This window comes from Macrotis lagotis, chromosome 5 (assembly GCF_037893015.1).
Source record: "Macrotis lagotis isolate mMagLag1 chromosome 5, bilby.v1.9.chrom.fasta, whole genome shotgun sequence".
Lineage (NCBI taxonomy): Eukaryota > Metazoa > Chordata > Mammalia > Peramelemorphia > Peramelidae > Macrotis > Macrotis lagotis.
This window is the reverse complement of record NC_133662.1, coordinates 34,371,091-34,388,281: the sequence shown is the minus strand read 5'-3', so window position 1 is coordinate 34,388,281 and position 17,191 is coordinate 34,371,091. Positions and strand designations below refer to the sequence as shown.

The window sequence follows — 17,191 nt, the reverse complement described above, 5'->3', positions numbered from 1 at the left end:
TTTCCTTTCCTATATTATCATCTGAGACTGATGAAAATCTGTTGAATTTTTTTTAAAAATCCCCAGAAAAGGAAGTTCCAAAACTTTCCTTACTAAATCACACAAGTATTTAAAAATTATTATTGTTGCAAAATCCTTTCTTCTGTTTAATTTGAATCTCTGCTGCTACAGAATTTACTTTCATCCAGGCTCTGGTAAAGATAGAATGGAGTGTATAATAGAAAGATCATTGACGCTGAAGTTCAAATCCTGCCTCTGATGTATAGTGATTGTGTGATTTAATTTAATCCTTCTTGGTGTCAGCTTCCTTATCTGTAAAATGAGGTAACACCCCTAGATCAGGTATCTTGTAATATGATTTCAAAAATATTTTGATAATTGTAATTCAATATCATTTGTTCCTTTGTCATTTTAAAGCATTATATTTTACATATTTTAAAACATTATTCTGAGGAAAGATATATAAATTTTCATCAGTTTTCCAAGGGGGGCCATGATGCAAAAAAAGATTTCCACTAGATGATTATTGGTTTTTGTTTATGGTTACCTGAATATCTTATTTAGAGTTGTACTAAAAGGGGATTGCAACAACATCTAAGTCCTAAAACAACAGAACAAAAACAAAAGCAAAAAAAAAAAACCTACATTAGAGTTGGAATGGGAAGTTCTGAGTTCAAATCCTACTTTTCTTTCTTACTGTGTGACCTTGGGTAAGTCACTTAATCTGTCTTGGCTTCAGGGTTCTCATTTATAAGATGAATAGGTTGGACTAAATGAACTCCCCAGGTTCGCTAGTTCTTTGTTTTTTTTTTTTTTTGTAAGGCAATAGGGTTAAGTGACTTGCCCAAGGCCACACAGCTAGGTAATTATTAAGTGTCTGAGACCACATATGAACCCAGGTACTTCTGACTCCAAGGCCGGTGCTTTATCCACTATGCCACCTAGCTGCCCCTAAGGTTTGTTAGTTCTAAAACTATGATCTGGATTCTTTGTTTTTAGTCTACCTCTCCTGGACTTTTATTAATCTTATCAGCTAATTGGACCCGAATTTAATTTACTAACTGTGTGATACTGTGGGCAAGTCTTTTAACTACCATCTGCCTTGGTTTCCTTATAAAATAGGGATAAAAATAGTACTTATGGCTGGGGATTGTTGTGAGATAGTACTTGTAAAGTGTTTTGCAAACTTTAAAATGTTATTTAAATAGTAATCATCATCATTATTAGTGTTCAATAAAATGCTTATTTATCATAAGACTGAGTCTATAAAAATAAAAAAAAGAAGACAAAGTTTATAATTATTTGACTAGTATATATACCCTGAGAGAAACTACATTGTTTAGGATGAATCCGTTAGAGGCATGAACTGTCCACCTATACATATCACAATTAGGTTATTTTCAATTTTTAAAAATTTTTTTGATACCAAAGAGAAAACAAACTATTTATATTTTCAACCTGTCCCAACTCTTGACAGTTACTTATTTCCTTTAGTTTATTCTGTCCTGTGTGAATTTGTGCTTCCTTTTATTTGTCCTTCAACTCCCTCTTTCAGTCCTCAAGAGAAAACACCTTATTTCAATATGTTTTCAATAATTATGACTTAACATTTGTCTCACTCCTAACTTGTCCTTTTGTATTTCTTTTGTTTTTAAATCAGTCTAAATCAACATCTCTACCTGGAAACCTATCCATTGTAGCAAAGAATAAAAAATGAAAGAAGAAAATGCAGTTGAACAAACCCAACCTAATACATCAACCGTATCTAGTTGCATTTGAAATATTTCATCTCATAGTCCTCTAATTTTGCAAAGAAAAGGGAAGTAAATTTTCATAACTCTTCTTGGGGACCAGACAGTTTTTATACTCAGCATCTAGCTTCTGTTGTTGTTCTTTCTTTTGACATTGCTTTAGTCACTGTGGATATTGTCTTTTCCTTGTTTGCTTACTTCATATTTCTCTTTCCAGTTTACTTTCATATTCATCAATTTTTATGGTACAATAATTTTCATTATATTAATCTCCCACAATTTGTTTAGACATTTCCAATTGATTCCAACTCCCAACTTTTCAAAATACTGCCCATTTGTGATCTCATTTAATCCTTACTGCCCTGTGGAAAGGAAAGGATTATCATTCATACTTGATGGATGAACAAATTAAGATATATAGAGAGAAAGGTTAAAGGGATTAGGGTCAAACATTTTTAGTAGAAGAAACTTGGGAGAATTTTTAGTAGAAAAACTATTGCCTGCCTCTTAGATCCACGTATTTTCTATTAGGCCATCCTACCAATCACTGTTTGCTCCATTATCCTTCAGTATTTCAGAGAAATTGATTTTATAGCCCTTTTCAAACTTTGTTTCTTACCCTAAGACTCTATTCTTTTTTAGCTTGTCTTCATATAAAATTATCTTCACTCCCCATTTGTTATTGTTTTCTTAAAATAATTTTGTCCAGTCCTTTAACCATAGAGACAGGATAGTGTGGTAGAGGATGACATAGTAGACTGAAATAAGGTAGGTTTAAATGCCACTGTTGTATGTTTACCAGTCAATCAGTCACCTTCCTTGAACCTTAGCTTCATCTTTGAAATATGATTATTGATAGTAATTACTCAATGGGGTTTGTTTTGAGAATAAAACGAAATAATGACTGTAAAGGGCTTTGCAAATACAGAAGTACTATACTAGTGTCAATTCTTAGTACAGAATAATAAAATTTATAATATGGAAAAACCTTAAGAGGTCCCTTTTAATTTATACTTGAAAAAGGATCTCTTTTATATTGTTATCCAGTCATGTCTGAGTCTTTGTGACCTCCATTTGGGTGGTTTGCCATTTCCTTCTCTAACTTATTTTACAGAGGAAGAAACTGAGGCAAACAGGATCACACTGCTAGTAAGTATCTGAGGCCAGATTTGAATTTAGGAAGATAAATCTTCCTAATTTCAGGCCTGGCACTCTCTCTACTGTGCTGCCCCACAGGATTCCTAATATTCAAGTGTGCTTGAGTAATTTTAGTTATGGAAAACTCACTTTCTATCAAAGCAGTATTTTAAACTTTTAGACTGTTCTAATTATTAGGAAGATTGCTGTCTTGTGAAATACCTTGAAATCTGTCTTTTTGTCATTTTGACCCAGTCTTAATTACGTTTTCTGAGACTTAGGGTGTCAAGGCTGTTTTGACCACCACATTGTGGCTCTTTAAATACTTGAAGAGAGCTATTATGTCTCTCATAAATCTCCTTAGGTCTCAACATCTCCAGTTATATGATTTAATGAAAGCATGTCAGACCTAGTCAGGCAAGCCCTGGATTCAAATTTCACCTTTGACATTCATCTATATAAACCTGTAAGTCTGTGAAAATAAAACCAAATAAAAGGAATATCTACCTCTCAGAATTGATGTGAACATCAAATGTGGTGTGGAGAGAAAGTGTTTTGGAAAACTTTGATTACAATATGCATTTTTAGCTATTATGCTTGTTACTTTTCTATGGAAATACTTTCCAGTCTCCTTACTATTGTGGTCACCCTTCTTTGACTATTTTATGACTTGACAATATACTTCTTAATTAATTAATTAATTAATTAATTAATTATTTAAGGCAATGGGATTAAGTGACTTGCCCAAAGTCACATGGCTAGGTAATTATTAAGTGTCTGATGTCAAATTGAACTCAGGTCCTCCTGACTCCTAGACCGATGCTCCATCCACTATGCCACCTAGCTTCTATTGATAATACTTCTTAAAAATTGCTTCCCACTTGTCATTGTTGTTATTGAATCATTTCAGTCATGCCTAACTCTTCATTACCCCATTTAGGATTTTTCATGGCAGAGACATCAGAGTGGTTTGCCTTTTCCTTCTCTAGCTCATTTTATGGATGAAGAACTGAGGCCAACAGACATAGCTAATTGATGTCTGAGGCTGAATTTGAATTCAAGAAGATGAGTCCTCATGATTCCAGGTCCAGCCCTTTCTATCCACTGTGCCATCTAGTTGCCCTTTGATGACTAGAATTGATGACTAAATTTTATATATACTTGAACCAAGGCAAAGTGTAGGAAGGACTTATCCTTCATTCTAGATAAGATCCTATTTTAAAGTTTTGGCTTTCATACTGAGCAGCTGCTATAATGGTGAATGTCTAGTCCAGAACAAAAACTTATTGCCTAGCCACAGTTCATCCTACCCTCCCATTTTATTGTGTATTCATACAACAGTTATATTTTGGACGCAAGTGTAGGATTTACCTTGTTCTTTAATATGCATCAAATAGTGTATTGAATTTATATAGCATAATGTCCCAACATTCTAATCCGATTTTGTCATGCAATGCACTAGTCAGCCCTCTAGCTTCATTTCATCTACAAATTGGATAAGTATGCCGTTTATTTCTTTATCTGAGTTATTGATGAAAATTTTGACAGAATACAGATAAGTACAGCTCTCTCATGCACTCTATTAGCTTTCTCCCTCCAGGTTGACATCAATGCATTAATCACTATGCTTTGTGTCTGGTCTTTCAACCAGTTAAAAAATCAGTCAACTATTGTCATGTATTTGAGTATGTGGAGCCCTTTATAATATCAAAATATTTTGTGAACCCTTACATGACAACAGTTGTATTATTTGTATCTGGTTGATTAAGAAAAATGGATGATTGGGTATGGACTCCTTAAAATAGCTTCCTTGTCCCTCTGTCTTCTTTTTTGTCCTGATTCCCTTATACCCCCCAGGAATCTGCAGTCTTAAACTTGGGAACTTCTGGTACTCCCTATATTTCCTTTTTTGTTCATGCAGTTATTGTGAGACCTTGTCCAATGTTTTGCTAAAATCAAAATATGCTATATGAGGCTAGCATCCCTATCAAATAAAGGAAATGGTTAGCCTGGAATAATCCATCTTTTTTGTTTGTTTGTTTTTGAAGGGCAGTGGGGTTAAGTGACTAGCCCAGAGTCACACAGATAAGTAAGTATCAAGTGTCTGAGGTTGGATTTGAACTTAGTTGACTCCAGCTCTATCTACTGTGTCACCTGGCTAATCCAGGGTAACCCATTCTGAATGAACTCATTTCAGTTCTAAGTGATCACTGGTTTCTTTGTAAATGCTCATAAAATGATCTGTGGATAATGTTACAGAATTTTTGTGGGATTTGAACTCAAGCTCCTCAGGCTGTAATTTGGTCAATCTCGATTTGTTTGAAAAATCAAGATAACATTTCCCTGTGTATAGTTTAAAAAAATTGCTTTTCTATAAGGAAGACAATCTAATTAATTGGACAAGATGCTTATTTTGTGTAACTTTGGAGACAGGACCATGATTAAAAAAATGAAGTTCAACCATGATTGAATAATAGATGTTGAATGTTAGTGACTGGGGTACTGTGAGTGTGTGGGAACATGAGAAATGCATATTCATGGGGTGCAGTTTGTTATTGGTACTTTGTCCATGGTCCTAATTGTGTCCAAAATTCCATAGAAATAGCTATTGTCTTGCCAAAAATTGATAGTAGAACTCTGGTTCATAAGTGTTTCTCATGCTTATTATTATCTCTCCCTTTTAATATAAAAATCATCACTGAAATCTGACCCCTCACCCTCACAGACAAAAGAGGATTCAGGAATATATCACTGCTGCCTTAATCGTTCTTCCCCCTTTAGTACACTCCATATAAAGCTGTGGTAATGGCAGATACTTAACTGCCTTTGACTCCTGTTTCTGAAGTTATCAGATCATAGACTCATAAGAAGATAGATTTATAATTGTTAGGGTTGATTCTTCTATTGCAAGTCTCTCATCACCTCAATCCACCTCAATTCAATTCTCCACCCAATTGCTGCCAAAGTGATTCTCTAAAAGTATAAGTCTAGTCATGTCATAACTTCCGCCTTTACCCAATAAACTCCAGTGGTCCTCTGTTACCTCTAGAATCAAGTATAAAGCATTCTGCTTGGTATTTAAAGATCTTTACAATCTGGCTCCTTCCTACCTTTCCTATTTTCATATACTTTATTCCTTTGTACACAATTATTCAACTGTACTATGTAACTTGATGTTCCTAAAACAAGCTGTTTTGCCTCCCATCATCCTCTGTCCCTCCTTCCCTCCTTCCCTCCCTCTCTTCTCTCCCTCCCTCCCTCCCTCCTTCCTTCCTTCCTTCCTTCCTTCCTTCCTTCCTTCCTTCCTTCCTTCCTTCCTTCCTTCCTTCCCTCCCTCCCTCCCTCGTTTGATCAGGTTAGTACTGGTAAAAGTTATGATATATCAAAATGAATTCAAAACTCAACTTAGCTCTCTCGATAATTTTTTTCTATTCCTCCCTGCAGCCTCCTTGGCTTTCCTGTGCAACCTAAAGTCTTTGGAAGAAAACTGTGAAGCCACCAAAGATACCTATATCCAGTGTGAATTGACTGTTACCATGGGGACCAATAGTCTGTTAAGGTCTTGGTCTTACATCTACATATGTGAAGAAAGTCCTTGGTGCACCTTACCTCTGGCCCATCAAGTAGACTCATCCCTGCAATTATTCTCTGGACTTTTCCTGAGGTAATAACACCCTTGGCCCTTATTCAAATGCTCTCTCTGTCTCTATCTCTGTCTCTGTATCTCTCTTACTCTTTTACTTTCTCTTTCTCCCCTTCCTTCTTTTCCATCTCTACATCTCTTCCCCCCCCTTCCCTCTTCATTTCATTATGGAAATCAGAAATTACAGGGTAGGAGGAATAACCCCAGATGATTCAGTATCCCAGATCCAATGGGTACCTGAGTGGCCCATGTTTCAGATGGTCCAGAGGGGGCATTCCATTGTGAATTCCACCCAGTCTGGATATCAAAGCATCTCCTGTCTTTTTCAAGTGTTCAGGAGAACATCTGAAAAATCTACCCAGTAAACAGTCTGCTTTGTTCTCTCTTAGATTTTAATATTTATCTTCCCATCCAAAGCAACATCTGGTGAATGCCAATGGGGAAAAAGATTAGACATTATGAAAAACAGAAGGGTTCCCCCCCTTTTCCAGTTTCTTTTTTTTTCCAAACGGATTCATGCATTTTTTTTAAAAAGAAAAAGTCACAGAGAAATTCAGCAGATTGTACAGTGTTTATTCAAAGGAAGCGAGAAGCACAGACAAAATTACTGTAGATTTAGGATTTGGAAACCATAAGCTTATGTGGATTTACTCTTTTTTTTTAACCTCAAAAGAACAAATAAGAGACTGAAACTTCCCAGGTTTTCTCTCCAAACTCATTCCCCCCCCCTTCCCCCATAATAAATGGAGGAAAACAGCAAGACAACTTGAAGTGTTCTGAGATTAGTTTTCTTTTTTAGAAAAAGAAAAAAAAGACCGTGTTTAACTCCTTTTCCAAATACTACCATGTTTCAATGTTTCAAGGCTGTGTTTCTCTCTCTCTCTCTCTCTCTCTCTCTCTCTCTCTCTCTCTCTCTCTCTCTCTCTCTCTCGATGCTTCATCCTGGTTTGTTCTTATGACTTTTAGGCATAAGCCTCTCTTGTCTACCTAGCTGGAATGATTGTCTTTGATCATTTAATGAAGGTTTTATTTACAACTTAGAAAATGAAATAAAAGCAAAACAAAATGAGCAAATCACACAGAATCAAAGAAAGAAAAACATTGTATTTTAGGAGCCTGACTTCTCTATGCTCTAAGACAATCTGGGTCCTGTGGGAAGTCATTCTTCTTTCAGCAGAATGTAAACTTTTACACAACTCTTAAGTTTATCTGGCACAATTGAAGCTGCTAAGTGGTGGAGTAGATAGAATGACAGAATGACATCTTTGGAGTCAGGGGATCTGAGTTTAAATCCAATTTCAGACATTTAATAGCTATGTGATCTTGTTTGCCTCAGTTTCCTCTATCTGTAAAATAAGCTGGAGAAGGAAATCACTTGACAAATCACTCCAGTAACTTTGCCAAGAAAACCCTAAATGGGATCATGAAGAATAGAACTTGACTGAAATGACTCAACAACAAAAAAATCCTCTACTCTAACTTATGCTCTTGCCACCCAGTGCCTGTTCTAAGAATGTTACTTCAATTTATCTTTATTTATTTATTTTTTTGGTTACTTCAGTTTTTGAAGTGAAATTATGTATGTGTGTTTATTTTCTTGGGGTTTTAGTTGAGAATTGACTTTTTAACTATTCAAAGGTAGGAAGTTGTGGCAAATACCCTCTTATTTAGTAGTAAGAGAACTCTGGTAGTGAATAGCTCATCTAACATGAAAAGTGGAAAGAGTACAAGGTTTGGAGTCCTTTCCCTGAGTTCATATCTGATCTCAGACACCAGGTGTGTGTCTAAGCAAGTCACCAATCCTGGTTACCTCAGTTTCCTCATCTATAAAATGAGCTGGAGAAGAAAATAGCAAGCCACTGCACAGTAACTTTGCCAAAAAAAAACTCAAATGGGGCTTACAAAGAGCTGGACACAGCTAAAAAATGACTGAACAACAACAAAAAAATTGAATATGATTTGTTCTATAGCCATCAATAAATGTTGCTTCCTTTACTCTTTTGAATAAGTCTTTTCTTCTAATTCAATAGCATGTGTTTATAATACAATAACAATGTATTTATATTTGATTTTCTATGTAAATTCCGTTTGCCCCAAACAAGTTTCTTGAGGTGTGTGTGTGTGTGTGTGTGTGTGTGTGTGTGTGTTTGTCCCTAACCTCAAACATAGCACCATAGTACATGCTTACTAAATACATGTGGAATTCAGCAGAATTCAATCTGCTAATGCTATTGATATTTCTTCACCTTCTTGTGACAAATAAGCTGAGTCCTCCATCTCCACCTGTGATGCAGATTTTTATGAAATCCACAGAAAAGAAAAATCTAATGGCATAATAGAATATAGTAAATTTCTTTAGGGTTTCCAAAAGTGATTAATAATTTCCATTAGTCTTGATGTCTAATTCCCTTTAGGTTCTGACTTAAGTATGTGGACATCTGCTTCTTTTCATGGTTGCTTTAACTCATTTCAGTAGTATTATTTAAGTGCTGTTCATGGCTAAAATGGCAGAACTGGAAAAGACCTTAGAGATTAGTTAGACCCATGCTTCAGTGTTACAGATGAGGAAAATGAGACTTAGAGAAATTACTTAATAACCAAGATTATGCAGCTAGTTAGTTGTAGAAATGGAAATAACACCCAAGTTTTTTGACTTAATCCAGTGTTCTTTTTCTTGCATCATTTTTCTCTTCACTGATAGAAAATTTGTTTTGACTTCCTAGAGTAAACAAAATATTTCAATTGTTTGGTGATTTGGGACCATATTTTTATTTGGGTACGTGAGTTGGATATGCCAATTGGAGCCACAGATCATTAGTCTAAAAGGGAACTTGGAAATCAACCCATCTAAAGCATTCATTTTATATGAAATCCATGACCCAGAGTTCCCCAAGGACTGAGTTTATATAGAATGTGTCCAATCTCATAGATTGAGTCAAAAGGTCAGTTATCATTTTGTTTCATTATTACTTTTCCAGATTTCATTCATATTAAAATATAGCTTGTGTATAGCTTATGTCTAAGTTTCCAAAATATAACTGGGTTTCCAGCTCCCAAACCAGTACTCAAGCAAAGGAATATGTTTCAAGTAGAGGATGTTTTTTTTTTAATACCTCAACCTTTCTCCCCCATACCCCAAAAGTCAGAAAAGACTCACAGAAACAGAATATACAGTAATCCCATAAACACAATAGATTTTTCAAAAGGGAATAGAAATGGAGGAATAACATTTTGGCATTTGGTAAAATAATGCTTTTCTCCAGGGGGGGGGTCTTACATAGCTCTTCCTAATGACACCTGATAAGACCAACATACTCTTGCTACTGAAAAACTAATACCCCTTCTCTTCAGATCAAACTATCTGAATAACTCACTGAATAACAATGAATACAGTATGTCTTTTGTTACACTTTCTTGTGGTATTATTTCTTTATTCATCCTCCACCTGCAATGACCATATTGGTGATCCTCTTCCTTCTCTAACAATTAAGCTCCTCAGAAGTCATCCATCTCTTTAAGGAAAGCCCAATCCCCTCATTCTTAAAGTTGAAGTTACTTCTGACACAATTTTCAATGCTGTCCTTTCTCTTCTAGAAAACTTGCTTCCTACTGGTAAGAGATTAGGAGACACCCTATTCTCCAGAGCAAGGGCTCAGCAAGCAAACTCTGTCCTCATCTTAGAATAGCAAGAATCCTTTACTGGCATCCTCTGAATGTATTGCTTTGGCAAGCACCAGTTGTCCTCTGAGCTCAGACAAGGCCCAGACAAGCTTGTCATGAGACCCTGCTATGAATGAAACTTGTGGCATTGCTGCTGTTTCCCATTATTGTCAGGACCACAGTTCACTATGTAGCCACTAGTATTGAGATCTGCCTGCACTAAAATGGGTCCCCCCAGGAGAGGTGGAGTCCTGGCACATGAGCCTTGCTTGCAAGTAATTTTCCTCATTTTAAAATTAAACTTCTGTTTGCTTACTATCCTGTCTCTAGCCTGCTCTGTTTGACTCTGGTTAGAGACTGACTGGGTCTGGTTGACACTAGTGAATATCTTCTTTTTTTTTTTTTTTGACTCACTAGAAGACTGAGGTTCAGAAATATTGTACATGAACTCTCTTCTTGGGTCACATAGTTAAGGTTGTGTAGCACTGAGTACATGTGCCTTTTCTCAAGGATGCTGCTCAACTGCTTGGCTACTGTTGTATCTTGGGCTACAAAAGCCCACTTTTTGGAACTCTTCTCTCAGGCTGAGTAGCTGGGAAAGTTCTGGAGGAGCTCACATAATTGCTATATAAGTTTGCTCCCAGAGCAATTATTAATGACTCTTGATGAACGTGTCTGTGTGTGTGTGTGTGTGTGTGTGTGTGTGTGTGTGTGTATGTATGTGTATGTGTGTGTGAAGGTAGAAACTGTAGACATGCAGAGCTTTTCTCCTCTCCCCTCCTCCATAGATTTGGAAGGTACTTTAGAAATCATCTAGTTCAAAATTTTGCAAAGGGAAAACTGAGTCTCAGAGCTACAAAGTGTTTTTTGCCCAGGTTCCCCACAGAGAATAAGTGGAAGAATTGTAATTCAACTCTGGTCTTTTGACTCTAAATGTAGCCCCCTTTCTCATGAAACACACTGCTTTTTTCAGTGATGTAATCTGATGATTTAGACAGCTGAAAGTCAAAAAACATTAGGTCTGGACGCACAATAGCCTCCTTAGAAGAGGATTGAAGTGAGGTTGCCACATCCTTTCACTGTGAAAAATTACTCCTTTCCTAGAGGTTCCTATAAAGTCTCTCCTAGACTTGTAATAATATCTTGTAACCAATACACTTTGTTGCTAGGGGTAATAAAAAAAGCTCCATGAGCATGTTTTTGTTATTATTTAGTAATTTTCAAGCATGTCTGATTATCTACAATTTTGTTTGGAGTTTTCTTGTCAAAAATAGTGGAGTGATTTGCCATTCCTTTTTCCAACTTATTTTACAGATGAGAAAACTGAAGCAAACAGGGTTAAGTGACTTGCCCAGAATCAAACTGCTAGTAAATGAGGACAAGTTTGAACTTGATTATCTTGACTTGCTGTACCCACCACCCTACCTCTATAGCTCACAAAAGTAAAATCACTCATTCAGTTCTTACTTCAGGGGAACTTAGTTCTTTTTTGGGGACTGGGGCATCTTACAATTGCAATTTTTTTAAATGAAACCTCACCATTCCCCATAGCTTCCACTTTTGTTCAGGCTTCCACTTTCTTCTCTCCTGGCCTATTGCACGAGTTTCCTAATTGATTTCTTTATTCTAAGTCAATCCTCAGTCCAGTCTTTTGTACAGATGAGAAATTACTATTCTGGTCATCTCCACTCCCTTATAGTTTCTCTCTGTCTTTGTCAAAGCTCAAAAGTGTATTGTCTCAAATAACTCTTTCCTTTCTAAAGCTCTCTCTATTTTTTTATTGTTCTTTCTTCTGCCTGTAATGTAATCCAAATCTACTTATAGGATCATAGAATTGTATATTTAAAACTAGAAAAGGACTTTAGAAATAATCTAGTTAAATCTCCTCATTTTATAAAAGAAGAAACTGAAGCAGAAAAGTTAAAGAAATTTGCCTACAGTCACTTAGAAAATGTCAGAGGCAGTCTTGAACCCAGTCCTTTCTGACCTCAAATTCCTCAGTTTATCTATTATGTCATGCTGCATCTCATCCATCCCTTTAGATTTATCTTAAATTGGACTTCCTTTGGATGTCATTCCCTTTGAATCTCCATTGAACTTTGTATATCCCTTAGGACAATTGCCATCCTCTCTCTGGAATTATCTGGAAAGTTGCTTCATCTCCTTCATTAGATTATAAGCTAACAGATGGCACAGTCTGTGACTTACTCATGTGTTCTGAAAGGTCTTCTGAGTTTATTATACATGGTATACACTTTATCCTTAATTGTTAAATGCAATTCAAATCTTTGTTAAATAAATGATTTCCTTAAGATCTAACCAATCTAGTGACAAGAACATGGATGTGGGAATCTGGAGACTAGTTTCTAGATATTCACCTACCATTAATTAGCTAAGATTTAATTTGTCTTCATCTCAGACCAAGGATAAATATGCCTTACCTAATTCACAGGATAGTTGTGGGAATAGATAAAATTTATATGCAGAGCTTTAAGTGTCTAAGGTAGGATTTGAACCCAGGTCTTCTTAATTGCAATTTCAGCATTTTATTTACTACAACAAATGAGAGAATAAAAGTAGTTACTATAGAGCATCATTAAAAATATCAAGTAGTATATTTTCAGATCCTAAGTTTGTGCTAATTTGCATTATAATATTAAAATTACGTATTTCTATAAAAATTAAATGAAATAACATTATATGGATATAAGAATAGCAAAAATATATAAGAATAGTGTTAGAAAGGTTAATAATAATAATAATACTGGTAGTAATATTAATATTTATTTTGTGTTTCCAGTTTTGCAAAGTGCTTTTTATATGATTTCAGGTTTAAAAAGTACAAGCTAAAGTAGTGATTTGTCTGAAAAAGATCTGGGGACTTGTAAGTTTAATTGTAAGTTTAATATGAATTAATGACAATGTGGCAAACAATGCAGTCTTGTGCTGCATTGAGAGAAGTATAATTTCTCAGAATAAGGAGGTGATAGGTATTGTACTCTTTACTTGTCCGACTACAGTTTAGGAAGGACTTCATTAAGGTAGGTTAAGCCCAGAGGAGAGCTACCAGAGTGGTGAAGAGTCTCAAATATATTTTATATGAGGTCTGGTTGAAACAACTGGGAACATTTAGCTTGGATATGGCTTTGTGGGAATATATAGTTAACTTCAAGTATTTGAAAAAAAAACTCATGTGGAAGAGAGATTATCCTATTTGTTCCTGAGGTCCAGAGCCAGGAGCAATGAATGAAAGTTGATATATAGAGATTCAGCTTAACAATTAGAGCTTTCCCAGAGTAGAGTGGGCTGCCTGGGAGGTGGTGAGTTTCTTTTCATTTAAGGGAGAAATGAGGAGAACCTGGATGACAATTTGCTGAATGTAAATGTATTTTAGTGGGGGACTCCTTTATGTGATAGATTGCACTAAATGATCACTGAAGTGCCTTCCAGTTCAGAAATTCTGGATTATTTGATTTTGTAAATGAAAATTCATGATTTATAAAGATAGAGAACATTTAGGGGCTTTCAATTAATTCAAGTTTCCAATCACTGATAAATTACATTATAGAATTCTGAAAGTAATCACAGAATTACTATTAGTAATCTTTCAGTAATCATGTATTAGAGGGACATGCTAGAAGACTGGAAATAGGTAAATTCTTCCCTCCTCCTCACATTCCAATTTTTATAAAGGGGAAAAGATGAATCCTAGAAACTAAAATCTAGATGATCAGTCAAATAGCGTTTATATGCCAAGGGGCAGTACTGGATACTTGATACATTCATTGCCAATCGCAATAGATAATTTAAAGATAATTAAATATGTAAATTTACTAAAATCAAGCTATTCGAAATGAATCACATTTCTTACTTTGATATGTATCCAAATTGGTACACTTAGAATATTCCACTGACATAATGTATTTTTTTTTCTATTAAGACATTTGACAAAAGCTATGATGATTTTTCCTGGGCTCTAGAGAAAGAAATACAGGTTGAAGTGTAGTTCATTACATGGATTCATAGTTTGATAAGTAAATTCAAGGATTTTTGATTAATGGACAACTGTCAACTGGAATAGAGTCTTTAGTAGCATGCCATAGGTCTCTGTTCTTGGCTTTGTTTGGTAGTTTTTTAATCAATAATTTGGATGAAGATCTAGAAGTTGTACTAGTCAAATGATCAGATGACATAAAACTGAAGTGATAGCTAGAAGGAACTTTTGGGATTAAAAGTCCAAATGATTTCATCAGGCTGGAACAGTGGAATGAATTTAATAAGATCAGATTTAATAGGATAAAGACCAAATCTTATTTTTCATTTAGAATCAACTGTACAGATAAGGTCAGGGCTTAATTGCATTTTGGGTGGCAATAGTGTGAGGTTTTAGTTGATACTAGCTATAAAGGGAATGCAACTGTGGGAAAAAACAGACAAAACCTGGTACTATTAGAGAGTGCATTAATAAAGATATCATGTTAAAAATAATAAAAGGGAATATATACTGCTATAATTTGCACCAGTCAACCTGCATATGGAATATTCCATCCAGTTCTGTGCATCAGATTTTAAGAGGTCATTAACAAACTGGAACTAGACTGAAAAAGATAACCAAGTTATTATTGCTATAAGGCCACTATTATTTCTCAGGCCACAGTCATGACTAATGTTTGAAAACTCTAGGGATGCAAATTTCATTTCAGTTTAAGGGAGGTATCCAATAAGAACAGAGACCATATCAGAGTGGTAAGCTCCCCATCATTTGAAATGTTCAAGTAGAGTTTCAATGTCAACTTGTGGAATTTTATAGAATTTTTTTCCTTTGGATGGAAGATTTTGAGACTAGATGACAAGATTTTTTGAATTAAAACACTTGCACTTTATATGTTTTCTAAGCTTGTATTTTTAAATTTCTTCTTTTTTTTTTCTGTGTGTACCTCTAAAGAGATTAGACCGGAGAGCCCAGATAATTTCTTTTCTTTACTTGTTGGCATAAGTTCTGCTAAATTTATAGAATGAAAGTCTGACAGAAAATGATGCTCACTTCAGGTCTTTTTTTTTCTTAAATTTTTTTTTTCTAATTGATATGTCTTGTTTTTATCTAGTATTCCCTTTTGAATCTCTCTCTCTCTCTCTCTCTCTCTCTCTCTCTCTCTCTTTCTCTCTCTCTTTCCCTCTCTCATCTTTTCTAATCTTTGTTACATGGGATGACTTATAAAAGAGGAAAAAGAGTGTGACAAAAGTAACCAACACCCAGAAGTAGCTAAATGGAAAAGGAGAGAGAATTCTAGTCTTCGAATCAGGAAGACTTAAGTTCCAGTTTGCCTTCAGATACTTCATAGCTGTATGACCTTGGCCAAGTCACTTAACCCCTGTCTGCCTCAGTTTGCTCAATTATAAACTGAGAATAATAATAGCACCTACTTCCAGGGATTTTTGTGTGGATAGAATGAGATAACATTTGTAAAGCATTTAGTACAATGCCTGTTACTTAGGAGGTTCTTATCCCTTCTTCTCTTCATTGATAGTGTCTGCCTTAAAAGCAGACAAATATATTTTCTCTTTCTTTCTTTCTTTCTTTCTTTCTTTCTTTCTTTCTTTCTTTCTTTCTTTCTTTCTAGGACTAACAGTGGTTATTAAAATCACACAGCATCCAATTTTAGTTTTTATTATTTTAATTTTCATTTTTTTAGTTATTGTGTAAATCATTTTTACCCTATCTGCTTACTCCATTCTTCAACAAGTTATATGTCTTTCCACGCATCTCCAAATGCTTGCTTGTTATGTATTCTAATGCTGCAGGGATACAGATCTATTGCATATGTTTAGTTACACATTAAATGATAGATACCTACTTTATTTTCAATGCTTTACTAGGCCACAAAATTGCAGAGATATTTTCCTTTTTTGGATTGGATCTATGATTTTTTGTTGGTTTAGAGAATCTTTGATAAGTAAACTCTTTCAGTGAGTATTATCAGCTACTCTGCCACTTAAAATCTCAGAGAAGTGGTTATAATGAACAACTTGATATCTTTTGGACTTTTTGTTTTGCCAAACAATTATTTGGAGGGTATGAACAATTTAGTCATTTAAAAAGATTGCTTTCTAGGATGCTTGTACTTATTTATGATTCATCAAGAGTGTAATATCATGTTGTTTTGTTCCTTCAGTTTTTCCTTATATTGACAGTTTCCATCTTTTATTAACCTGGCCAATTTTCTGAGAATTAATTGAAACCTGAAAATTGTTTTGATTAGGATTTCTCTTATTTTTTTGGAAATTTTTGGAACAATTTCAAATGGTTATTTAGAATAGAAATGTCTACAAAAACCCATGCATGAACCTGAGATTTAATGTAATTGGGAATTATTTGATAAAAATACATAAAAATACAATATAGCATAGATAATGTTAATTTGTGGTTTTCAAAGTCAGTATGTGACTCATAAAGAACTATTTCTATTTCTATTTGAGTTTGACATCAGTAGCTTAGAAAATTACAGATTTATTTATTTTTATTTAAAATTTTTCACATGTGTGATCATGCAAAATAGATTTCTATTTTAGTCATGTTGTGAAAGAAGATATAGACCAAAAGGAGAAAAAAATGTAAAAATAAAATGAGTAGTTCTGTTCTTTGATCTTCATTCAGACTCCTTCAGTTCTTTCTCTGAACATGGATAGTATTTTTCAGAAGATTATTGCTTTGGAAAGGATTTAGGAGCCATTGAATCTATTTCTTCCCTCCTCTATTTTGTAGATGAGGAAACTGGGGCATAAAGTGGTTAAATGACAAGTCATGTATGTAACAAATAAGTATCTAAAATAGTATTTGAACTCAGATACTCCAAGTCTGATGGCTGTTTGCTATTCTTCATTCATATTTTTTTGACTGTATATTCATTAGAGAATGAGCTAGACCTCTTTCAGAACCAAGGTCACTTAGGTAAAATTATTATATAGGCTTAGAGACTCTGATTCTGTACTTCTCATGCTT

General features: G+C 34.8%; 1 protein-coding gene across 8 annotated transcripts in view; it reads left to right on the top strand.

Moving 5' to 3' along the window:
• The window catches only part of PKHD1 (PKHD1 ciliary IPT domain containing fibrocystin/polyductin), a 657,820-nt gene that overhangs the window by 119,605 nt on the left and 521,024 nt on the right, over positions 1 to 17,191 (top strand). For all 8 annotated transcript variants that reach the window (XM_074237180.1, XM_074237175.1, XM_074237181.1 and 5 more), the window contains exon 34: positions 6,333 to 6,552. In XM_074237180.1, the coding sequence (XP_074093281.1) occupies positions 6,333 to 6,552 (220 nt within the window). The remainder of the gene's footprint in view (positions 1 to 6,332; positions 6,553 to 17,191) is intronic.